Source organism: Gymnogyps californianus, chromosome 5, assembly GCF_018139145.2.
Source record: "Gymnogyps californianus isolate 813 chromosome 5, ASM1813914v2, whole genome shotgun sequence".
Lineage (NCBI taxonomy): Eukaryota > Metazoa > Chordata > Aves > Accipitriformes > Cathartidae > Gymnogyps > Gymnogyps californianus.
Window position 1 is genome coordinate 65,532,061 of NC_059475.1, and position 26,155 is coordinate 65,558,215.

The window sequence follows — 26,155 nt, forward strand, 5'->3', positions numbered from 1 at the left end:
CTGGCAGCACACTGCCTGAGTCTTGAAGCATCTACGGCCACCACAGCTGAAGGGCTTGGGGAACAGCTCTGCGTTTCTAGATATTTTTTCCTAGGAAATCACTGTGAGAAGCAGGAGGAAAAGTGACATGGAGAGACAGACTGTAAATCCCTCTCAGTGCCATAAAATGGGTGAGTCACTGGGGAAATCAAAGTGAAAGTAGCGGAAACCCCAGGGTGCAACACCAGGGCCTACATTAGCCTAGCTGGGGAGTGATGGACAATCTGCTCAGCCAAGAAGACCCCAGGAGGCTGTGACTGAAGCCAGAGGAGATTTAGCAAGCGGGGCTCAAAGGCAAAGGGAATGCCAACACAGCATGATGTGCGCTGAGGGTCAGATCTGTGCTGGATTTGCTCGCAAAGACCCCCTCCTCACCAGGCAGCTGTGCCAGAAGGAAGGTGACACCCTCCAGCATTTCTGTCCCAGGGAGCTGGCAGCACTGTGCCAAGCGGCTCCTGGGCCAGGCTGGCGTGTCTGCACAGCCCTGCCCTGCTCCTGTCCCCATCACTGTGGGCATCGCCACTCTGTGCTCAGCTCCACACACCTCAGGGGTGGGATTTTGGCTGAGCTTTAAACCCAGGCTCTTCTAGCGCAATCTGTAATAGCCACAACTGAAGAACAATCTGTGCGTTTTCTGCAGGGATCATTGTGCTCATCTTGTCACCCCAACTGGAGGGGCCGTGCTGGTGCTTGCTGGTCAGGCAACAGTCAAGCCCTGAAGCCTTGCTCGGGGTGTTTGTACTGGGTGAAACAGCACACCAATGTGCCCACTGGCTTCTGGGGTGATCGTGAAAGATGAGCTGGATCCAGCTATGATTCAGCAGAGGAAGTAAATTCACTCTGAGAGGAGCTGTTTGTTATTTGTGCTATTTCTTGACTTGCTGGCACTGAGACCCTCCAAGTTCAGCTGGTTTCAAAAAGGCAAGCACTGCAGAAGCCCACAAAACTGATTGGGGAGCAATTTCCAAATACTTGGGATCCTTAATTTTATGCATCCATTATTCTTGCCTTTATAAACTATTTTCAGCCTTATCTTTTCCATGAATAGTCAGCTCAGAAACTAATAAACAAGGGAGCATCTAAAGGGATTCATAAACTGAAAAGTTTTTTTTAAAGCTTTGCTCTGAGAAGAGGATTGCACCTTTTCTCAGAGGGGTTTTTATTGTTGTGTGCACTGAAGAATTAAAGGTGTTGGCAAATCTTAGTGCTTCACACGTTGTCTGCTTTCCCTTCAGACATGGGGCCACCCTCTCCTCCTTGCCACCATGAGGAGAAGCTGAAAGTTGCAGAAGGGGTTACTTTAGGGCAGTCACTTAGGAAAATGAAACTCCTCGGCTTCCGGGGTTGGAAATACTCAGTGCTGCCCTTCCACATCTGGAGGAACATCCCTGTTTCTCCCAGGGGCTGAAGGCAGCAAGAATCTCTCCACCTGCTTCTGCCAGCAGTACTGATGTGCAGGCTTAAACACTCAGGTTTATGCCGGGGGGGTTGACCAGAGGGCTTCACTGAAGTGTGCACACTCAGATCAGGTGCAAATTGTCCCCAGGTTGGGGCTGCATGTGGGTGCTGGGCTGGATCCTAGGTGAGGCTGACAGCTAGCACTGGGCTTGCCCACCCCACCCCACCATGGCAGAGGGCAGCGAGGGAGATGCTGGTGCTGCAGCTGGTGAGGAACGAAACCTCCTGGATGTGTCCTACAAATTAAAAACCCTCAGGGTCATAGACGTGGACAAAAGCAGCAAGATAAATTTCTCTTAAATCGCTCACCCAGCAATTCCCTCACAACCACATAAATGTAATTTGCTTACGTGACCTAGCAACATACTCTGAACTAATCTCAGCATCAGGGAAAAAAAATGCTCTAAGTAACCAGGTCACTTATTTCCCCAGTGAAAGCTAATGTGCTGCGGCACTTGTGCTCCTCCCTGACCTGCGCCTGTGGCTTCTGTGCTCAGTCTGGTGCATTTTACAGAACATTTGGTAATATACTGTCCCTGAGGTCATGTCAAGTTTTGAATACAGCATCTGAATTGTGGATTCTTTCCAGAAAATGTAACTCAAATGGTGATTGCCCCCCGCTATTAAATTGGAAAGATTTGCCGTAGAAACTAGGTCTTGCCTGAGTGCTTCTCACTCTGATTTCACAGTAAAAAGGGTCTCAGGCAGAGATCAGGAGCTGGGCGAAGCACAAGGCTGGGGCTTCCTCACTTTTCCTCGAGCCCAGGGGATGCTCTGCACAGAGCTTGGCAAAGTAAAGCTGTGTGAAAGTACATGTGGTGGGTTGACCCTGGCTAGATGCCAGGTGCCCACCAAAGCCGCTCTATCACTCCCCCTCCTCAACTGGACAGGGGAGAGAAAATAAAACGAAAGGCTCGTGGGTCGAGATAAGGACAGGGAGATCACTCACCAATTACCGTCACGGGCAAAACAGACTCGACTTGGGGAAAAATTAATTTAATTTATTACTAGTCAAATCGAGCAGGATAATGAGAAATAAAACCAAATCTTAAAACACCTTCCCCCCACCCCTCCCTTCTTCCTGGGCTTAACTTTACTCCCGAAACTTTCTACCTCCTCCCCCGCTCTGAGCAGCGCAGGGGGACGGGATTGGGGGTTTGGGTCAGTTCATCACACATTGTTTCTGCCGCTCCTTCCTCCTCAGGGGGAGGACTCCTCACAGTCTTCCCCTGCTCCAGCGTGGGGTCCCTCCCATGGAAGACAGTCCTTCACAAACTTCTCCAATGTGGGTCCTTCCCACGGGCTGCAGTTCTTCACAAACTGCTCCAGCATGGGTCCCATCCACGGGGTGCAGTCCTTCAGGAACAGACTGCTCCAGCGTGGGTTCCCCATGGGGTCACAAGTCCTGCCAGCAAACCTGCTCCAGCGTGGGCTCCTCTCTCCACGGGGCCATGGGTCCACAGGTCCACGGGTCCATGGGTCCTGCCAGGAGCCTGCTCCAGCGCGGGCTTCCCACGGGGTCACAGCCTCCTTCGGGCATCCGCCTGCTCTGGTGTGGGGTCCTCCATGGGCTGCAGCTGGATATCTGCTCCACCATGGACCTCCATGGGCTGCAGGGGGACAGCCTGCCTCACCATGGTCTTCACCACGGGCTGCAGGGGAATCTCTGCTCCAGCGCCTGGAGCACCTCCTCCCCCTCCTTCTTCACTGACCTTGGTGTCTGCGGAGTTGTTTCTCTCACATCTTCTCACTCCTCTCTGGCTGCAACTGCTACTCCTCTGTAACTTCTTTTCCCTTTCTTAAATCTGTTATCCCAGAGGCGCTACCACTGTTGCTGATGGGCTCGGCCTTGGCCAGCGGCGGGTCCGTCTTGGAGCCGGCTGGCATTAACTTTATCGGACATAGGGGAAGCTTCTAGCAGCTTCTCACAGAAGCCACCCCTGTAGCCCCCCAGCTACCAAAACCTTGCCACGCAAACCCAATACATTACACAAGCACAAATTCAAGCAGATGGAAAAGCTCCTGGTACCCCGCAGCGCCCAGAGCCCAGGTAAAGCCATGGGCACCGTCCCAGCCTGGCTTTGCTTACAGCAGCGTCCTGGAAAGCCAAAGGGGTGGGTTAGGCAGCAGGAACGTAACTATGTTTGGCTGTCCCGTGTCCTCCAGACTTGCTGTCGTGGTGCCCAGGATAATCCTGGTTTTGGGCAGCTCTGCTTGCCGTTGCCCAAATACACAGTGCATGTGTCCTACCCCTCCTGCAGAGCCACGGCTTGTGAGCAAATGCTGGAATATGGGCTGGTAAAGAAAGTAATGGAAAAAGGACAATTCAATGACTTACCTTCACAGAGCTGCCCTGGGAACTGGGAAACTCCACCTTAATGTCATGAAACATGACAACAGAGTGCAAGGAAAGCTGTGTTTTAGCAAGGGGAGCCTGCACGGAACAGGCTCCCAACACAGACCCTAGTGTCGGGACAAGTCCTGGGAGGCACTGTAGTGGAGTGGGGTGCTCTATGATTTCAAAAGCCATGGAGGTGAGTTCAGATGACCCATGAAAGTGTTTTGAGTTAGTTTATCTTACATATACATGCATTTGTGTTGCCTGCATGCGCGCACACAGAGTGCACCAACCTGAAGCTCAGGCAGTGCCGAAAGTCGCAGCGAAGCCACACGTTGTGACCTTTGGCTATTTGACTCGAATTACGATGGATAGAATTAAAATTATCCCTCCTCAACTACGTTGGGGGAAACTTAAATATAAGATTTAGCATTTTGACTGTTCCACAGCCAGAGAACCCTGGTACTTTTCAGACCACAGTAGAGATCTGGCAGAGGAAAGCAAGAGGCAGGGTTGATTTTATGCTCAAGACCGCTCTAAAACCGTGAAGTCCAGAAAGTGCCAGCAGATGGTGGTGCTGCCTTTCCTGAGGCTCTGCTGGGGCCCGCCAGCACAGGCTCCCTGCTTTCTCCCTGGCTCACCTGCACACACTCATCAAGCCTGGTTTCAGGCTAAAAATAATATAAAATGCTCAGACGTTTCAGGTCAGAGCACCTCTAATTAAAACGGAGAACTCTCCTTTTCACATGCATATTTTGCAGGACCCTGAGCAATGCCAGGGAGAGAGCTCACAAGAGAGATGTCTGCAGGATTTGCTGCAGGAGAGAGGATGGGGATGAGGATGGGGATGGTGCTGGCTCACAGCCTCCCTCCTGCACCCGTCAGCCTTCATGTCAGCTTGGCCTTTCCATCCCCCCCAGAAGCACAGCTCGAAGGGCACGTTCATCCCACAGCACAGGCTGGTACAGAAATACCCAGGTGCTTTTACGGGGTTTTATTGCTACACTGGTCTCTGCATTGAGGGATGAGCCTGTTCTGGAGCGCTCCAGCAGTGCCAGCCCTGCACAAGGGCTGCAGATCTGGTGATCCGGCTGTGTGAGATCGTGACATTGGCAAAGTGCAGTTTTACCCCAGATCATCTGCTTGACCTGTGACATAGGGACTGCCATCGGGGACAGAGCCAGGTCCAGCTGCAACACAGGTGGGAGCAGGACTGGCAACATCCCTGTTTTGCTTACCCTTTCCCGAGGGTCTCCAGGAGGGATGTCAAAGCCTGACAGATCCATCAGTCCCATTGTACCCTCCCTTGGGAGTAAATAAATATTTTTGGATATGAAGTCCAGCAAGCTCCTGCCGACTCGGCACCCTGCGACCCCTTGCCAGTGGCACCAAAGCAGCAGTGCTGCTGGCAGGGCTGGGAGCCTGGTGTCTCCCTGTCAAGTCATGTCTGCCCTACTTGCTGAGCTGAGTTTTGTATGCAATGCTGTGTCTGCATCAGGTGTCCAATCTCTTGACTCATCTTTTCCAAGCCGGGGCATGATGCCAAGGATAACAGGTTGAGTGCGGGAGATGACACCTGACGCTCCTCGCTCCGGCGGGACTCCCAGTCGCCCCAGCCTTCGGCATCAGGGAAAGCTGCTGGGCTGGAGTGGAGCACAGCAAAGGCTGGCTCAGCAGGTTTGGTGCCACCAGTCCAGGTGGCCCCATGGGGCAATTCTTCCATAAGTGCCATGCCCAGCAGCTCTCCTGGCACCGGCGGGTCTGGGCAAGTTTGGCCCATCCAGCACACCCTCCTCATGGCTTTAACTGGAGGGAGCAGCCAGGATTTGGGGCACAGAAGCCCTTTTTCAGGTGAAAACCCAGACAGCCAGGCCATCGGTGGACATGAGCTCCTGGTGACATGGGCTCACACAGCACCCCAGTCCCCTTTCCTCTGGGATGACAAACGTTGTATCTCAAATTTACGTTCTCAAGCCATAGATGCTGCTATTTCCGCCCTGAGGAAGGGTTTGCAGGCTAGGAAGCTTGCTCGTTACTGGGCTTTTTTTCCCATCAAATATCTTGGTTGAATAAAAAGCTATGCCCTGTCCTTGCTCACATCTCCCACTGCCACCCCATCCCTGTTCTGGGGACCGTCCTGTGTCACACACTGGTGTGGCCCAGGAAGCCTGCAATCTGCCATTAACCAGAATTTCAGGTCCTCATCGGGTTGTAGGGTTTGGCCGGCTTGTTCACATCCATTTATGGATGCACCCCAGAGCACCCCTGTGCTGGGGACATGGGGGATTTATGAAGGGAAGAGCAGCTGAAGCCATTCCCCTTTTTCTTACGTCCTTTCACTACGCAGCCTGGGGCTGCTTTCGCATGGCATCACCAGCCTACCCGACCGCCAGGCGCTGCGATGGTAGCTGTGCTCTTCATCACTGCCCCACGCTCCCTGCCAGCCCAAATCTGACCAATGCTGGGCCGTAAATATGCTCCGTGGTAGGAAACACTGGCCATGTGATATAAATAGGAGAAAGCTGCTGCATCTGCCAGCCCTGGCGCTGGGTGGGATCGCACCAAAGGTAGCCCCAACAAGCCCAGGAATGCGTTGAGATGCCTCATCTGTGCTGGCTTGGTGCCGGCTTACTGGTTATACTGGGGAAAACCCTGATCGAAGGGGGAATGGGTCTAACCACGATGTAGGCGCTCCCGTCGCTACAGACAGTGGGATCTGGGGATGCTGGATGCTGCAGAAGTCACTCAATGCAAAGAGCATTGGAAAAAGAAGAAAAATAACAGAGAGCGCAGATGGAAAGGTGTGTGGGAAAGGCAATGGTGAGCGTGAATAGGCCAGGAGGGGTTTGGGCTACTGCCAAGAAAACATCTCTGGTGTGTCTAGATAGGCTTGCTAGAGGCACGTTGGCCAGCCCAGCCAGCAGCGGCTGGGCTCCGTCAGCTGGAGAAAGGGAGATGATCCGATCCCGCGATGCAAAACCGGCAGCTGCCTCAATGCAGGCTCCTAGAGAAGCTGGTCACCAAGGTGGGAACAGGCATTAGCAACAACGCAGTGGGGAGAAATGAATGGGGTTGCTAACTGGGAGGCGTTTCAGAGCCCACAAGTGGGCGACCATGAGGATCCTGCGAGCCAGGAGGGTGGAAAAACCCCCGACCGCCTAAAAAGCAGCATGCAAGAAAGCGGTGAAGTGGGGTTATCAGCCAACCCCAGCAATGACTGCAAATACACCTGAAAAAGAGCAACCTGCGGAGGGCGTTTTCTTCAACACCCGTCTCAATCCCCAAATATCCCATTTTCCCCCCCCCCAAAATAACTCGCGGCTCTGCCATGTACACTCACCGAAATCGTTTTTCTTTATTGCATATTGCCATCTTAGAAAATGTACAGTCTCATAACATTACACAGCATTTCCCGCTAGCTAAGACTACTAACATCCTTGCACCTAACAGACTACCTTGGTCACTACAAAGCTAATAAGGTCCAAGACATATACTTCAGTTTACAAATTATTATGGAATTATTTTTTTTTTCCTTTTTGGCATTATTAAAAAAAAAAAATCATCTTTAAAATACACACCCAAGAGAAAAGAGTGGCTACTTACACCAGCACCAATCTAAAAGTAGTTTTCGACAATGGCACGTGGAATTACCTGCACACAGCCTTTGTATTTATTTATAGAGATATAATATTTTTTTCTTTTTTCTTTTTTTTTTTTTGGAAAGAAAACAAAGAAATGGCAAACTCAGCTCGATAATGAGGCTGTTGTAAAACAATAAAAAAAACCCAAACTAGTTGTGGAAGGGCAAGAGGAAATCTGTCAGGAAAGGTCCTGATGTGGCACTGGGGTTGTGGAGGCAGGAGCCAAGGGTGGGTGCTGGCGGCTGAGCCCCGCACCCAGGGACCCCGGGAGGCGATCGCCCTTTCCGACTCCCACCGCCTTTCGAATTAAACACGTGTGACCAACCATTCCTTAAACCATCAGAGGCCAGACTTCTTTTTTTTTAACTTTTTTTTCTTCTTTTTTTAATATTTTAAATTCCCCCCAAAGTCCATTCCCTCAATTTTATCAGCCCCATTTTTTCAGCCATAAATAAAAAATATAAATAGAGGCACTTTAGTTAAGGAATAGTATTATCATTACCTTTTGTCTTTATTTCCCCCTCCTTCTTAAAGCAAAGTGCTTAACTCCACCTTTGAACATAATCTGCAGGTTTTGCAGCTGCTTGGATACGAGGTGCTGGACTTTTTTTTGCGCTTACCTGCTTTATTTATTACTGCTTTAAATGCTACTCAGAAAGTCTTTTTTTTTTCTTCTTCTTTTTTTTTTTTTTAATCTACAGTGCGTCAAAAGTTGCAATGAAGAAAAGAACAAAATGGTAAAACCACAGGTCTGGACAACTGTGGTTAGAGAGAGATTTCACAGCTTTCACTCAGCACGCAGACCCCGCGGCCTTCAGGTGCTTAGAACCATTTTTTTTTATACAAATTAGTTTAAACAGCACTTTTGCTATACAGTACATATAGTTAACTGACATCCCATACCCCACCAGTAATACCGATTATCTGACAAAAAAAACCCCCAACCTTATTTCAAATAGTGTTAATACCTAGTGCAACAGGGACAAACTCATCTCTCCACAGGAAAAAGAACAAACAAACAAAAAAAAAAGGATCACAAAAGTATTGGTGGTATAAAAAGGTTTTGTTTTGTTTTCTTAAAAAACACACCACAAATAAATAAAAGTAAAAAGTAACAGTCCTCTATATACTCAGCATAATTTAAGAATAGAAATGTTAATATGTTAATGGTGGTTACTTTTTATTCTCCAATTCTTAATTTTCTAAACCTTTAAATTATTACTCCCTGAGAGCTTTGAAGTTTTTTTTTTTTTTGTCTTTTTTTTGGACTGACATTTGACAGGTAGTTTTGCTTATAAATTTGCAATGACAACGAACAGCAAACCAGTCAAAAAAGGACCTGGCTAAGAGACGAGCGTTTCTTGGCATTGCTGCTTCTGTGTGTCCGATAAAGAAAAGAGAAAAGAAGGTGGGTGAAAGCTGGCGGGTTTTGCACCAGCCCCTTTGTACATCAGAGACCTTCGGTCTTGACCCACCTTTACAGAGGATACAGTTTGTCCCATTGAACAGAAAGCAAGAATAAAAATTACAACACAAAAGTTTATGCTCTTCGTCTCCTCTGAGAACTGACCTTTCCCACTGTCTGGGGCCAGAAAACGTTATAAAAGTATAAATACATCTGTGTGGCGTTAGAGCGATAAGCACTTTGGGGTAAACTTTTTCCTTTAGCAAGGTGGCAGCAAGAGGAAAAAGAGCGTTTCCCAAGGACGACGGGAAGAGCATCGCTGGGAGCGCCCACGGCGCTGAGCTCGGGAACCAGCGCGAAAGCACTGGTCTGCGAGTTTTTTAGAATAATCACAACAACGAGGAAAAAAACAACCAACGGATTACAGTTCAGTCAACTTTGTTTTTTTCTTTTCTTCTTTAAACCGCTCGGCTTGTGTGCAAGGCGTCCCCCGCAAACGGCCCGGGGCGGTCCAAGCAGGACAGTGGCGGGGAGCGGCTTCCCATTGCCTTTGGGGACCACGGGGACCGCTGGCGTCTCTGGGTTGGGTCCTCTCTTGCTCCGCGGATGCGGCATTGTGCTTGTGCATGGGGAGAACTACTTTTTGGAGTGGGTTGGAAGGGAGGAGGTGGCGCTGGCACCCATCAAGGTGGGCTGCCCACGCATCTCCATCCGCGCCCCCGACCCGACTATATACACAGTATATACACACACACACTCGCCCGCGGGTAGAAAGAGCGTGCCACTGTTTCGCTTTGAATTGCAAGGCAGTATAATGGGAATAAAAAACCCCCCTAGCCACTTCAAAAAGACTAACTCGCATTTTTTTGTTGGGTTTTGTTGTTGTTGTATTTTGTTTTTCAGAAGTTGAGCTTGGTGATGGGCCTCTCGCGGCCGCTGTCAGCCAGCTGGTTGGCGATGCGCTTGCGGTTGCGCTTCAGTTTGGAGAGGTCCTTGTCAAAGACTTCGCCCGAGCGCAGGGCTGAGACGAGGTCGTCAAACTCGCCGCCTTCCTCCCCGCTCTCCTTCGCCTTCCTCGCCTTGCGCTCCCGCTCCCGCTGCTCCTTCAGCTACGTGCAATGGCGGGGGGGGGGGGGGGGGGGGGAAGGAGACATCTCACTCTCATGCAGGTGGTTGTGGGGGTGCCCAATACATGCGTGGTGACCCCCAAACTCATGAAACAAGAGCGGTTTCCCACCGCAGTGCTTAGCATGTGAGAGCTGGTGAGGGTTATCGACACAACCCATGGGCTGAGGTCCACAGCCCCATGGCTACTGCTGGTGGGTCACAGCAGTCCACAGCCAGCACCAGCTCTGCTGCATGTTTTAGCTCTAAGGTCTCACCAACCCAAGGTCATTAATTAATTAAGCAATCAACAGTGAAAAGGCAATGGGTCTAAGAGCACAGAAGCTGCTTGCCCAGTCTTCAGTGCTCCCTGTGCCACCATGGCCACCATGGGGACAGTACAGCACAGTTGCCATCCCCAGGTGCCCTGGGAGTGCTGCTGGACTCACCACTGCCCACTCACCTGCGCCTCCATGCGCGCCCGGCGCTCCTCCTCCTCCTTCCTCCTCCTCATGTTCTCGTTCTCCTGCTTGGCCTCGGTCACGGCTTGAAGGAACTGGTCGAAGATGCCGAAGAACTCGTCAGGCTGCATTTTGTCCGTGTCTTCTCCAAAGTGCTTCACAGCCTTGGAAAACTGGGATAGAGAAGACAGGGGTCTGTCAGTCTCAGAGATACCCACCGCACTGGTGAAACCCTCCACGGGAAGCCTTCGACCTGATGGAGTGGAGAGAAACACTTCCAGCGGCCACGGTGGAGAACAGGGCTTTGCTTCATCAAGCCTTGACTTAAACATGAAATAAATCATCTCATGTTTTACCTGCTGCCCTGTAACAGCCAAACTGGATTGCTCCTGAGACTCTCTCCCCTTCTCGCCTCTGGCTCTGCTGAGCCTCCCCTCGCCACAGCTCAACTTTATTAACTAAGCAGCAGTAAAAACAAGGAAGCAAAATATTGTGGGACCAAAGACCGAAGACATAAAACTAATAGTAAACACGGCAGGGGAAGGGAAACTCGCACTTTTAAGTTTTTCTTTGAAGTATTTTTGGGGTATTATTTATCATTGCCACATGCTCTGCTATTGAAACCAAATGTGTTGGTGAAACTTCTAAAAGACATTTCTGCCCGGGCTCAGGCACAGCCCTGGGTAGGGAAATAGGGAGTTTTCCGGCCTTCCGTGCTGTTTGCACACCATTAATGTAAGGGAGTCGAATGAGGCCGTAGCAAAGGTCAGGACAGGACATCCACGATCTGCCAATGCGTCCCAGTCCCCAAGGAGCCTGTGAGTTGTCCTTGGGACTGACATCCTTTGTTCTCACTTCCAGTTTGAAGGAGACTCTTTGTCCACAGAAAGTTTGTTAAAATTGTGATGGCGCATTCTGGAGATAAGCACGCTTAAAAGAAAAGAAAAACAAAATCAAAGCACAAACAGATTTATTAGTTGCTTTGATTTTGCTGGGTAGACCAAGGGAACACTTTTAAAGCCTGCCTGTATGATTTAGTTTTATTTGCAGGGGTGCCCCAGGCTCTTCAAAAGACATTTAGGTCATTTTTATTTCTTTGTTTACTTAAGAGACTTAGCACTTCAAGATGCAGGGAGGAATCTGAGAGGTGCCACTATATAAGTCAAAATAATTGAGGTTATTCTTGTCGATTTTCATCAAGATATTAAATTCTCTGCCATGTTACAGGAGATTCTGGTGGGGGGAAAAGGCTGAAAATGTTATCCTTGTAGGATATAAAGTTTATGAAACAATGATGTTTCTGCTTTCCTAAGAGAAAGCAGTAACACAATTTGAATCTGGACATGTATTTAAACAGCGAAGAGCTGACGTACTTTGCACAGCCCATCCTATCCAGTAACGATGGGAACAGCTGCACATTGCTTCAGAGTGGACTTCGATGGGTGCTGGGGACCACAACCGGACCTTCTCCTCCAGATCCAGCCAAGTCAGCAGAAGATGATACAGTTTGCAGAGCATTTGTCACCATCTCCACAGTCCTAACTCACTGAGGGAAGATCTGCCAGGTTACTGTCAAGAGTTTAAAAGGGTGGCCTGGGTTAGCCATGGCCTCAGGAAGGCAATGGTCAATCGTAATGCCCAAGCATGGGTGGACGGTCTGAAGGACAGTGCCAATTGGACATTGGTACAACCAGGGAGAAGGAGGTGGTGACACTTGGTAACTTCTGCCTTTGGAGAAGTAGCTCATGCAGTGGGACAAGGATGGGACCTCTAAAACGGCCTGTGCTGGACTATCTCCCTTGCCACTTCAATCAAGATGAAGGCCAGGCCAGGGAGGAGATACTGGAGGACTGTTCTTGGAGGAAATGGAAACCAGCTGTGTGCCCTGTTACTGAAAAAGGGGAAGCAAAAGGTGCTTGGGAATCACAGATGTCAGCCAACGGCCACCCCTTTGCTGTGATTTAAACCAGCCTGGGAGGGAGAAAAAGACAATATGACAAGAGGTCATTGCATGTGGCTGCAAAGCACTCACCAAGGCATTACTCTGGGGAAGGCGAACCTTTTAAGTAGCTCCTCTAACCAGGTCTGAAGTTGGCCTCAATTCATGTCACTGAGCTCCTCTCCCTCTTCTCTGGAGAGAAGAGCTGGGCAGGTCTCAGACCAAAGTTACACATCGGATGTTATTTTGCCCTATAGAAGTGGGGTCACTCAGGCAGCCTGGGTTGTCTCCGATATAAGCCTCTGGGTGACCTCATGTCCAGCCTGAAGACGTGGTTGCATTTCTTCCTCCTCTTCCATCAACACCAGACAGAACAGCTTGCTTTCTTGCCACCTTCAACCTTCGTTGGCCAAGATGCCCCAGCTGCCACACTCCTAACTCTAAAGCCACCAAAACTGGGATATTTCCATTTTAAGACAGTGAAAGCAAAGCAAGCCCTCTAGGCTTGAGTGAAAGCTCTTCACCAAAACTCAGATCTTCACAAATGACTGATCATCTCCTCCCCTGATGGACATGACTCTTCCATGGCTAGTCCCTGCCTTGCACTTCCAAAAGATAGACAGGTATCTCACAGCGTTCTACAGCACATCTTGCAACAGACTGTTGGCCTGACCTGCAATCCCCTGGCATGTTGGGTTGTGGAGCAGGAAAAAGGCCCTGGGGACAGACAGGGATGTCCACCCACCCACTCCAAACAAAACATGAAGAGCAGCCCAGCACCTTTCTCATGTCAGGGTCTCAGCAGGACACTCGCATGATCTCGTGGGGGAGGTATCTGAGATATTAACACACAGCTTGTGCTCTGGGAAGGCCAGGACCATCCCTCCCCTGTTGGCTGGAGGAAAGGCTGAAACGCTACCCAGATCTCAAGGACGTTGGTGACCTTACCAGTTCTTTCGCTTCCATCAGAAGATCTTCGACATCTGAGAAGCTGAAGCTGGCTAATGTGATGAACTGGCTGACGACAGACACAAACTTGTCGCCTGTTTGCTGAACCTGAGACTTCTGGAAGTCCAGCTCCTTTGGGCAAAAAAAATGTAAATCTGGTCAGGCCCTGGCTGATGAGGGACACAAATACCATCGGCCTCCGGTAGTGCTGTTTGGTGTGTGCCTGCATCAGTGCCATGGGTACTGGCTGCACTGCCACCGCTTCTCCCTCCTGCCATCCATGAGACCACAGATTACCCCCTTTTACAATATCATGCCTGCAGTGCGCTTTTAAGGCCAAATCCTGCAGGAGAGATTGTGGAAGCAGCAAAATTTAGCAAGACAGTGAGTCCTTTGGGATATCTCCACCATTTCATCACCGCTCCAGCTGGGCTGCAGAAGCGCTTCCCAGCCTGAGCCCCAGCCCTCTGCGGTTTCACAGCCAAAGGGAGACCCCTCGGCACATCACAGGTCCTCCACGGGCATCATCACTAGACTTACTCAGCCTCCCTTGGTGTATTAGAATAATAGAATAGAATCACAGAATCACAGAATGGATATAAACCACGCACGTGCCTAACCACACATGGTAACTTTGGTGCCAAAACAGCCCTAAGAGGACAGGCGCACGTGCAGGGCAGGAAGGAAAGTCAAACAGATCTCCAGGATGTGAGATAAAAGCAGCTTTGCTGGGAGCTCCCTCGCCTGCCTCCCTAAGGAGGGATGCCGCGGTGTTCAGAGCCAGGCTGGACTATATTTGATTTAGATAATACTTACAGTCTCCACCGCTCTCAGGCCGCTCCTCAGAGTGTTTATTTCTTTCTCCAGCTCGGTCATGCTGTTGGAAATAGCAGAATGTTAATTTTCAGCCTTCCTGAGCGAATTCTACAGCTCGCCGACCAACTCGACTGTGTTTTTCCACTGAAAAGACCCCAGTGCTGCACACATTGCCTCCTGTTTGCAGAGCAGGCTGACAGCCTCTAAGCTAGGGCAGCTGCCTATCTCAAAGTGGCTGCAGTTGCTTGTTTTAAAGCAAAGCACTCTTCTGTATTTTTAATCAAGGGGACTGTGCAGGCTTAGCAAGCTCAGCAGCCTCCAGAGCTCTCCACGCAAACGGAGAGCTCAGGAGAGGGCTTTGCTGGGCACAGATTTCTCTTCCCCTCTCGAGGGCCAGCGGAAGATAGGCTGGTTGTCCCAGTGCACAGCGGACAGTTTTTCAGGGTACCATGGTTAGGTGAATGCCGTGCAAAGCATCCTTCCTAGCAGCAAGGCTTTCATAAAGGGAGACAACCCATATATAGAGAAATAAAAATAAATCATCATGTCTGGCGCTGACTTTGTTTACACAAGGCTCAAGCCCCCGATGAGCTTCGAGTTCAAGTGCTTACGGGTTTCTACCACTACATCTGAGGGGAAGCTTTCTCACAAAGACTCGATGACCACAGGCTTGACGTCTTTCCAGGGGTGTCTGTCCTAGGGCTGGGGTCCCTGGAAACGCTGACGTCGGGTTATGGGGCAAGCATTCCTGGCAGGTTTAGTCTGGGAAAATGCAGTTTTGGGAGCCCTGTGCTCCAGCAGTTCATTACAAGCGGTGGGATTGACAGAGGCGGCAATTTTGCTTCACAGCTGCAGGGCTGGGGGGAATTTAGGGTTTTCCAGAGCTTTAGAAACTTTTTGGTTTCACTCTAGATTGGACCAAACCCAAATATTACATACGGTGTCCAGTTTAGAGCAAAATTATAAAGTTTAGGGGGGGAAAAAAACCCTCTATGCAGACATTTTCTTTCCCATACGTGTATCTGTACAACAGCTGCAGATACATGAGCATGAGAAAGCCGGAGCCTCCGCTGGCGAGGAGTGTGCCCTGCTCAACCATGTTCTCAGCCGATGCCTACGAGCACAGCCACCACACACTCCTCTTTGCACGCCAAGATTTGTCCTGTCACTTTGTTTAATCCCTATGGCTGACAATTATTTTACATTTTAAATGTGAGGATGCTTGCGTTGCACATTACGATCTTCTGTGGGGAAGCCACTATTGCTACAAGAGCAACTTGAAAGACCCTCAAGCCGCTGTAAACTCTGTGCATATTTGCCATCCTCTCTCTAAAAAGGTGCAGTTTCAGGCCCTTTTCATGTCCACAGCTAACACGAACGCATGCTGACTGCAGAAACGTGTGATCTTTGCTGCTCAGGTCCCTGAAGCAGCAAAGCCCGTAAGCTCCCGCTGAACTTTAAAACTGAAACAGAGCCTCATTGATTTCAGAGGGACTTCAGCACATACTTGAGGGCTTTGCAGCGCAACAGCAGATTCCTCCTGCACTTAAAAGTTCAGCGTGTGTTTAATGACTTTGCTGAATGGGGGCCTCCGCTGGCAAAGAGACAGTGGCAGCCTGGTCTGAACAGGTCACTGGGAGGCGGACAGGGTTTAAAAGCTCCTTGCAAACACCAGAAGCTCCATATTGGTGGTGAAATGAAGGCCAGGCAGGACCCATAGGCAGGTGAGCCCCTTGCACCGCTGCCTGGTCCTGCCCGTGCTGCAGGCAAAGCCTCCCTGCCACACGCAGATAAACAGCTGCCCTTTATCTGCAGCCACACCGCAACCGCTTCCTTCTGGATTACTTAACGTACCATTAGAAATTAATTAAATGCCTCTGCGGTGAGATAACAACAGGAAACGGCTGCTCTAAGCAGCTCCCCTCCCTCGCGGTCGGAGGCTCGCAGCCCTTTGCTGCAAGGGCTGAGATTTAAAGCCACCAGGTGATGTTTGCTCCTGCCTCTGGGGCTGCTCTCCGGCCAGCGTGGCTGCAGCACGGGGCCCAGCCCGGCGGCCAGGATGTGGCCAGGAGCACGAGCAGGGGACGGCGACACGGAAAGGCGGGCTGAAGCGAGGGGAGAAGTGCTCCTGGTGCTTCCTAAGCACCACCTAAATCTCTGCTTACTTGACTTTGGCTGCCTGTGGGATGTCTCGCAGCTCCTCATGCAGGCGGAGGACTTTGGGATATTTCTTTTCAACGATAGTGATGAGATAGTGCAGAAGGGTGATGTTCCTAGGAGAGAGGAACGGCGAGGTCAGCGTGGCGGCACCATGGGAAGCTGAGAGCTCAGTTGAAAACCCTGGTTATATCCCAACCCTGGTAATGAACTATTTTGGGATTTCTGCAAGGATGCTGCTTGCTGCCTGTCTGGGGACATGGCATGGGTCTGTCCCATGCACAGCCACAGTGCAGAGCAGCCTGGTCCCTGCAAGCAAGGGCTCTCCACAGGAGGCACCCAGGGGAGGTGACTTGAGCATCGCTGCTCTCATTCTCCATTGTCTTTACTGATGGATGAGACCAGGCAGGTTTGAGACTTGACCCAGCTCCTCTCGCTCTGTGCACAGAGCTTGGCGGGGGAGAGTGAACCAGGCATGGCTGGGGCAGCCTGGGGGAGCTGCAGAGGGGGTTCCCGTGGAGAGGAGCCCCTGGGACTCCTCCTCTGGCCACCGTGCCACAGCATGATGGCTCTGGGCTTCTCAAAGGGGGAAAAAAGCATTTGGAGGATGATCTTCCTAATCAGCCTTGGCTGCCGTTTAGCCAGCCCAGGAAGGAAAGCACCCATCAATCCCTGTGCTGATCTGCAGCTCGGCTTCCCTCAAAATCTGTCCTGCTCAAAAAATGGATGCTTGCATCATCGGATGTGCCAGATGGGGCAGCAGGAGGGAGGGGACTGCTCCAACCTACCCACGTCCCAGAGGCAACGCTAATGGCCCCTCCATTCCCCCAACATCCCTGGGGCCTGTGAACGCTACTGAGGATGAGGGCAGGGGCTGCTCACTTGTCAATGCTGGACTTGGTGTCTGCAATCTTGTTGAGGCTGGAGATCTTAAACCCAAAGGCGTTGCCCCTCTGGCCCTTGTTCATGTAGTTCCCGAAGGCCAGGACCACCTCCAGCAGCTGCTGGAGGCTGCTGCTCTGCAGCACTGCCTTGGAGCCAGCGCGGATGGCTGAAAGCAAAGAGGTGTGGGACATTACCCCCTGCCACGACAGCACACGGGTGCCCTTTTCTTCAGCAACCCCTTCAGTGACCCCCAAGTCCCTCCCTTCCCCTGTGTCACTGCAACCTCCACGTGGACCAGGCTTGCCCTGGCACAGAGGGATGCTCTTCCTACGAGTGCTCCCTGTGCCAGCACAGAGCCCCTTAGCAGGTCCTGTCACTTGCCTTCCACCTTGGGTTTGACTTCTGCAACTCTCTCTGCAAACTTCTTCTTGAAGTAGAGGGACTGTAGCCTTTGCTGATAATGGTTTATCCTGGAAAAAAAAAAAGAGGTGCAGGTTGAGCTTTGCTTGCTCCAGGCAGAGCTCAGTTGCTCTGCTGCTCACAGCTGTGCTTACAAAGCACGCTTGAGCCACGGTGATTAAAAAATAATGACCGCATTTCTCTCTGAAACTACACTGGGATGGGAAAAAATGACAACTGAAGCTACAGCTGTCCTGGGGTGGATCCAGGTGGGCTCTTAAGGACATGCTTAAGCCTAGCCTTAACTCAACAGGTTCAATAAGTGCATTTTTACACCCTATTGCTATGAACAAACAGTTCTTTTACAACCACTCCTTAGCAAAGATGCTGATGAGGTCTGGGCTCCCAATGGCTTTGTGATGAGCTGCAGCCTGACACAGGCACACCAACTACCAGCACTAATGAAACTGGACCTTCAGATCCTCAAAATGATGGCCTGGGCTGGAAAGCCACCAACACAGCCCAATCCAGCCCTTTCCTGGGCAAGTTAGGGATGGCTCTGCTCATGTCAGTTGTATTTAGGCTAAACAAGATCTCACTTGTACGCAAATGGCAGTCTGATTTGAGTCATTTGGACCAAGGACCCATGGGAGACATGCTCACAGACAAGGCCATGGGCTACGCTGTCGTTGTACTAATCAGAGGTGACAAAGACATCACACTCGGTTACAGACCACAGGGCAAATTAAAAAGCCATGCCGGAAATCAAGGAAAATATTTGCATCGGCACATTGTACTTGCCAAAAGATGAAGGCATGGGAGCAATACTTGGGCAAGAGACTGTGAAGAAGAAAGGTGACCTGCAATAGGAAAGCTAATTCTGAGCATCCTTCAGCCCCGAGGGCTCAGGGCCTGCCTTTGACACTCAGCAACTACACGGTGCATTGCCCTGGTGTTCATCGGCGCGTTTCTCAGGTAGGACAGGAGCGTTTCTATTTTTGATCTCCCAGTATGATCTCAGATTGTAAAACACGCTGACTTTGCAAACAAGTGACTTGCTTGAAGTTCAGCTAAGAAATTCAAAGAGCTCAATACTCTGTTGGATTTAAATAAAGAGCTTCAAGATTTTAAACCAGCACCTCTAGAGGATGTGCATGCAAAAGATAAGGTTATTCATCCCTGAAGACTTCTAAGCCTTAAATGATTGCTGCCAGGGGCAGGAAGAAATGACATTTCCTTTCCATCTCATATATTCTCAGGAGCCCCAGGAATGAGTCATTCCTGAGGTGAGGAGTGGGACTCATCTACACAGCAGGGCAAAATTTACATACATCAGTCTTGAGTATTCATTAGGATATGTTCATGTGAAGGGGAAAGGAGCATCGTGTTAGCATTCAAACAGCACTTCCCACCTGGGCCACGATGCAGATGATGCAGTCTTTCGCAGAGTTGTGCCAGACTGAGCTTTTCTCCCCCGAATGACAGAGAAATGTGTCGGGACATGACCTGGGAAGCCAACACCTCTCTCCAGAGGATCCATCTCCCCATCCCTCCCCCCTGCTCTGTCCAGCTGCTGCTTGTCTGGGATGCACAACCCTGATTTTAGGAGCACAGCATCATGAGCGATCCTTATGGGTGGGAGCACCTTGCTTGCCCTCTCATTCGTTTGGCCCACTCATTTCTTGATGTGAAAAACAGTAAGCAGGGCATAATTCCCAAGCAGGCTCCATGAAACAGCTGCCTCGCAACCAGCCCATGCAGCCACTGGCCAAAACACATGTCTTCTTGGACCACCAACCTGCTCATTTCGAAGAGGAACCGGTCAGCCTTTGCCATACGGTCCAGCTCGTGCTTATGCTCTTCCAGGAGGTCAATGTCACCCTTTTCAGGAACAAACTTCAGGAGCTAAACAAGGGAAAGCACACTGGTGGACATGAGGTCCATGCACAGTTTTTCAGGAGCAAATGGGTGATTTATTTGCTTGAATCTACTACCTTTTCAGCATGTACATGCAGTGACCCCAAGACACCTATGAAATAAGTGTAATTACTGTCCCTGTGACCTTCGTCCCATTACTCCATCACATTAGTGTCTCTTGCTTCTGCCCTGCCATCACTCCGGTTTTAAACCAGATGTACTACATCTGCTCCAAGGAGATTTCGACATCAGCTCTGCCAGAGGAGATGTCAGGGACTCTCATTTGCTGCAACTCTACCTATTTGCAGATGGAAATTTTGTCCAATGAATCCTCCCATGTCTCTGCTGAAAGTGCAATTAGCAGCTCACCTTTAAGGACAGGTGAATAATATGCTTCCAAAGGGATTCAGAGGGGGTGAAAAATGGGATTCCCTTTTTGAGAACTGCACAAACGCTGAACAAGCTTTCAAAAATAACCCCCCACCGAGCATGAACTTCAAGCCGCAGTCACAAAATGGGCAACTGGCTCAGCCTTGGGGTCCCAGGGCAGATCCGGGTACAGGCATGGCATGTGGGGGCCATGCTGCTCCCAGTGCCAATGCTACGACCGAGCTGCTTTCCTGCTGCTCCAGCCCACTTGAGTGGTTTTTCAACATGTGGTTGGTAAATAATTTGGGGCCCCGACACACTTCTTAAAGCCGTGGTTTGGTCCCGAGTGCCTTGCACAGCGTGGTCTCAGCAAGAGGCAACCACGGAGGAGCACGAGACACATCGCCCACCTGCTCCAGCATGTCTTTGGGGAGGTCCTCCTGCTCATCCATCGTCAAAATTGCTCGTTTGATCTCCTCGTTTGAGAGTTTCAGCCTGGGAGATGGAGGGGAAGGAGAGTTATTCCCAGCCCAGCAATCAGGCAAGGTTCAGGAGTGTTTCCTTACACACCCACGCAACATGAACAGCTTAAGTCCCGGCCAGCAGCAGCATCACAAATAACACTATACAGCGTGTTACGAAGAAGGACGTGTGAGAAATGTGGTAGGACCGTGTTCTGCCAAGGCACAGCACAGAGCAGCCTTGCAAGGCTCTGCTGCAAACTGGGAGTCAAACCCAACCGGCCAATTCCCTGTCCCTGCACCACAGCTGCCGTCCCCTATTTTATAGTATTTTACATAAGTATTGTAAGTAGTATATTATACATATATTAAAAATATATAACTTTTATACGTAACTCTTGCCCGTAGCAATGCTGCTCCTGCAGTGCCAGCATCCCCGAGGGCCACGGGGCCAACGGGGCTCATGCTCCCCATCGGCAGCCCAGCCCAGCCTGGGCTCAGGAGTGCAGCTCAGCACTGCTCCTGAACCCACTGCCACAACCCCTAAGAAAAATTTGGCCAATTTCTGCTGCTTTTCTTGGATTTGAATGTTGCCTCCCCCACCTCTCCCAGTTGCCTTTGGTTGGAGTCTCCCTCTAGGAAGAAAGAGAAAAATAAAAAATTTGGGGGAACGGATGCTCAGCATTGCAGGAAACCCATCAGGTGTTTTTTGGAGAGGTGGGGATTCAATGTGCTTCAAAGTGTAACAGGTTGGAAACCAGCCTCTCCTCTACCTATTTCTTCCTCCACTTCATGTAACAGGAATTGAAGATGTAGCCTCAAATTGGAGATTTCTAAAAACACAGACCATTGTATCACAGCAAGCAACAACGGGCTGGTCTTCCCCCAGCAGCCTGCACCGAGCTGAGGCAACAGATAGATAGAAAGACACCCTCACCTCTTCCTGGGCTAGAACAGCCATTAATTACGGTTTAATATGTCTGCAGCACTCCCCGTGACCACTCCCTGCAATGACTTTGATTGCAAAACCACACATATTTTTCTTCATGTTTTTGCACTGCAGTTGATAAAATAATCTAAATGCGAAAGAGGGAAAGCCCAGGACACCCTGCAACTCTGTCTGCCAATACCCTATCCCTTGACCAGCTTGCAGTGAAGGTTAAAGCCATTGCAATAGACACCGTTTAAAAAAAAAAATCCCCTGTTCTTGCATGCAGGGAAAAGTCGCACAGTTGAAAAGACCCATTTGTGGGCTTTAAGGAAACCCATCGCCCCAGTCTCAGTGATCAGTGCTGCCAAGGGACGCTGAAACACTGGATGTGGCTCAAAGGAATGAGCTGAAACCAGAAACACGTCCTATGGCAAGATGTGAGACCTTGTGTCAGCCTGATCAGCAGATCAAAAAGAAGATCAGGAGCCGACTTGATCACTCCAAGTAATTAAACGAGGAGGGTATTCTTCATCCTGGCATCTCTTCAGGGAGCAGACTGAGACCGTAGAGCTGGCTTTTGGAAGACGAAGCTGAAGCAGGAAGGGTGCTGGTCTCTAAGACCAGGGTAGCAAGAGCTTGGTTTAGCTTGAAATCTTTTGCTCAAGACCTGAAGTGAAGGATTAGCTTTATCGAGGCTGGTGGATCTTACAGACCTGGCAAGTAAATATTTGTTCCTTATGAGCTCATGTTTCTCATCCCGTACCCAGTCCTCTCTTACCTCGTGCTCAAGGGAGCCCCCCAAGAGAGGGTTTGTTAAATGAGGAACGAGTTAAAATCTCACCTCAGCCAGGGGAGGAAGCACAAAGGTTGCACTGAACAGTGGCCAGGACAATTGCTAGGGTCGCCCCACAAGGAGCGAACCCAGGATCCATGGAAAACGTCACCTCTGATGCTTGCAGTGACAAGCAGCCATGTCCTGGGGACACCCTACCTGTCCCGTATGAGGGCAGTGGCTGGGATGGACACGACCCGAGGTACGATAGGAAGCTGCAGGAGGACTCCTTTTACACCCAAGCAGCGACACGACAGCTCAGACCGCCAACAAACGTCACATGGGTCCCCACTCCATTGAAGAGCAGGCACTGGTTGGGTTTTGACATTTGGGGGATCCTTGAGAGGCAAAAATGCTCCTGGGAGAAGGGGGCGGGTAGGCAGCTACCCCTCATCCAAAGCCAAAGCGAACACCTAAAGTGCACACTTTCCACTGTGATTGTCTCCAGGAGGGTGGTGAAAGATAAGGGTGACTTTTGTAAGCCCTGCTCATTAAAAGCAAAGTCAATAATAGAATATATTTAAAAAAAAAAAAAAAAGAGGTTGAACAAACTTTTCTCAGGAATCATCAAAACTCGGTGCCAAGAACAAGAGCCTGCCCCAGCATCGGCAGAGAGCAAGCGCGGGGTGCCAGAAGAAAACAGCTTCTCAGACAATTTGATGGGAAAGGGGCCAGTGAAAGCTAGAAGCTTATCTATAACCACAATAATTATCATTGTTGGCAGCAGCTGTCGAATGCGAGCCGTCTGAGAGGAACGGGGTCACAGGACTTGCTGTCACAGGGATTTAAAGCCAGCAGCCCGCCGATGCGAAGTGACAGCTCACCAGCCTGACAAGCACGGGGCTATTTTGCGTGGCTTTTGTAGAGTCCCACAGAGGACGTAGTAAGTGTGAAGGGGAAAAATGAATTCCGCCGGGAAAGGGACGCGCCCTCTTGAAAAGCCACATTCATTTGAGAAAAATGCTCCACGCTGCCTCACTGGAGAGAGGAATCAAACGAGCCATTCACTGCCAGCACAGGCAGAAAGCGATGGAGCAAGGGCTTGATTTGCATCTTGCAGAACTCAGCACTGAAAATACACACACGTACACAGGGAGCAAAAGCAAGGACATGGTGGGTTCACAGACGAAGACCCGATAATGCACTGACATCGGCAAAACATTCTCAAAAAAAAAAAGAGAAGAAAAAAGCAAGTGTTAAAAATATTCTTGTGCTGCATTACAAGCCGGAGGAAAATCCAGTGATCTCACTGTGCAGTAATTTCTCCCAAAGCAAGGGAAACAGGCAAAAAAATAAATCTACAGAGAGAGATAAAGTATCTCGCTGGCCGTAATCTTTCCACGCTGCAAGCCAGACAATGCCTGGTGAGCTTACAAACGTCTGGGCTAAATCAGGGGCCAAGCTTGCAGGTCCTTTCGCATGTGAAAGTCTGCTCGTCCCCGTGATGGCCACGTGAGCGAGGCAGGAGAGCAGCAGCCTGGCTGCAGCAAGCCACCCTGTGAGACCAGGTTAAGCTGAGCCCTTTGCAACACCGGGACCAGGGACCCGCTGCTCTGCCTGGCTTAGGGATGGGCAGCTGGGGCGGGCAGAGATGAAAGGGTTTGCCCAAGGTCACACCGAATCTGGCTGGACCTGAGCCTACAGAGGCCCTTGGGAGCCAGCAGGATGCTTGGGCTTCATCCTGACACTGCCCTTCCTTTTAGCCGCTTGGCATCAAGAGTAAATTGCCCAAAGGGATTTTGGGGAAAGAAACTCGATTGTGGTCCTTTGCAGAAATGGGGGAAGGGGCAGAGTTGGCTGCTGCTGCAGTGCCAGAGAAATGCCCTGCCCGGCTGGCCCCTCTGCCTGTGCGTTGCCGGGAGCACCACGGGACGAACCCCAAAGCACCTCCAAAGCAGCGGCCAGCACAAGCTGCTGCTCCCCCAGAGCCGCTCGTCCCTGCAGGGCCCCGATGCTGCGGGACGTGCCCAGGAAAAGCCGTATGAGAGGTCTGGGGACCACCCTGCAGGGCAGGTATGATCCTGCTTCTCCCCTAGGAAATGACCCAAAGGGGAAGGCAGACAGGCAGCGGCCTCTGTGTTGCCCTTTTTGTGGGATTAGTTACTGGCGACTTGTTTCCAGCCATTGCTTTCTTGGAAGAGAAAGGTTTGCTGGTGAGATGAAATGAAAACTTTTACTGAGTAAGACAAGCAAGATGCCTTTGAAGTTAAGTGCTTGGGTAGCTCCCCTTCCCACCGAAGGGGCTATTTGTGTGCTTAACTTTCAATTATAAACTTAAACCTCTGGCTGAATTACACCTAAACCCACTCTGACTACGCTCAGCTTAAGTACGCTGGGGAGCAGCCCAGCCAGTGCCCTGAATCCCATCGCTTTACTTGCTAATAGCTGGCTGCCACAGACGCACTCATTTGCCTGCTGCTTTAAACTCCGCTTTCATCGTCATCCTTTTTCTTTGGACAGCTAGGAAGTACGAAAATCCCCAGAAGCAGCCCAGAGCAGAAACAGTCATAAACACGGCAATTTTACCACTGAACGCTGCAGCACATGGCTCACTGCACTCATCACTCCCGCTGCCTGCGGGGCTGCGGACCACCTCCGGGAGAGCTTGAAGAAGCACCAGGGACCACAAGTTACCCACCCAGAGGGGTTTTTTTTCAGCCATCAGCCTCTGTATGCTTTCTAGGGAAGGAAACCAGCTGGGCTGTCCAGGCGAGGCACCAACTCTGCTGACCCATGGTCCGGGAAAACACAGAATTTGGGCGCCGCTGCTGCAAGCCCAACCTGCCAGTGATGCTGCTCCATCCTGGCTGGTCCTGGGTGGCACAGAAGCTTCTGCGCTTCCAGGCAGCAGAGTGAATATTTCTGAATGGAGCTATATTTTACTGCTGTTGGGATTTTTTTTTTCTGGGTGAGTCAGAAACAAGTGCCATTTTCTGCTGCTGTTTGGTTTTTTTTTTTTCCAAGTAGCTACGCTGATGGTTGATCCTTTCAGACCACTGCAGCCTGGCTTCTCCTTTCTCAGGAGTCAGTCTTATTGGCGTAGTTTATCTTGCCAAAAAAGGCCCTTTTTATTCTCTTGGCAGCAAGCCGGGGATGGGATTAAATTGCTGGTAGCAGTGCTGAGCCTGCCTGCCAAGGGGCGCGCAGGAGGCTGTCATCCCAGCGGGGCTGGGCAGCTGGAAGAGGGGGACACCTCCTTCCCGAAATCCCGATGTGGCACAGGACACCCGTGCGGGCAGCCAGGCCCCGGCTGAATTATGCTGCTGCTCCCCGCACCCTGCTAATACCCAGCGCTTTCCCCAGCCTAACAGAGACCCTCTTCAACTGCCACCAAAGAGCAAACAAAACTCAGGCTGAAGAAGATAAGAGGCGAAATCAAACCCCCTCCCATCCCCTATAAAGGCTCACTGGGTACCGCAGCCCCTCGGGGGCTTTCCAGGGACACTGAATTGCCACATACCTGGTTAAACGGATTTCCCCCCCTGCTACCCCACCATGAATGGTGTAAGGCTATAGCTGGGTTCAGGTGTCACTGGCTCTCCTCCCACGCTGGCTCCTGTCATTAACCCCCCCCTAGGGATGAGGAGCACCGTCCAGCCCAGGGCAGGGTATCAAGCATCCCCCTGCTCCCCAGAGGGCGAGAAGGTATTAACCATACCTGGAGAGGAGGATATTGCAATTCTGAGCTCTCCGGCCGTCTATGACCGAAAGCTCCTTGACTTTATGCCGGGAACTCAAAGTGTCATCAATAGCATCTTCCTTCTACAAAAAAATAAGGAAAAAAAAAAAAAGAAAAGCCTGGAGAAAAGCCGTGGAGAAGCAAAGACATTTAGTACTCTCAGCACATAGCAGTGTGATACACAGAGGGCCCCCATTAATCAGGAGTGTCACCACGGGTTATGGGTAAAACCCATCGCCTGTAACTGAAACACAGTAAGTCATTTCATAAACCAGAGTTGGCTTTGAAGCCACTGGTTAGAAATGTAAATATTTTCTTAGACAGGGAAGATTTAAAAATCTGCAAACACACAGGCGCTGCTGAATAAATAAAGCTG

At 50.5% G+C, this 26,155-nt stretch overlaps 1 protein-coding gene across 2 annotated transcripts in view; it reads right to left on the bottom strand.

Annotated features, from left to right (window-relative positions):
* Window positions 1-7,166: 7,166 nt before the first annotated feature.
* DAAM1 (dishevelled associated activator of morphogenesis 1) overlaps window positions 7,167-26,155 on the bottom strand; it is a 100,012-nt gene continuing 81,023 nt past the window's right edge. For both annotated transcript variants that reach the window (XM_050897251.1, XM_050897252.1), the window contains 10 exons: window positions 25,759-25,862; window positions 20,287-20,371; window positions 19,389-19,495; window positions 17,573-17,661; window positions 17,189-17,357; window positions 16,315-16,422; window positions 14,150-14,210; window positions 13,334-13,465; window positions 10,449-10,619; window positions 7,167-9,990 (listed from right to left, as the gene is read on the bottom strand). In XM_050897251.1, the coding sequence (XP_050753208.1) occupies window positions 9,781-9,990; window positions 10,449-10,619; window positions 13,334-13,465; window positions 14,150-14,210; window positions 16,315-16,422; window positions 17,189-17,357; window positions 17,573-17,661; window positions 19,389-19,495; window positions 20,287-20,371; window positions 25,759-25,862 (1,236 nt within the window). In that variant the 3' untranslated portion in view covers window positions 7,167-9,780. The remainder of the gene's footprint in view (window positions 9,991-10,448; window positions 10,620-13,333; window positions 13,466-14,149; window positions 14,211-16,314; window positions 16,423-17,188; window positions 17,358-17,572; window positions 17,662-19,388; window positions 19,496-20,286; window positions 20,372-25,758; window positions 25,863-26,155) is intronic.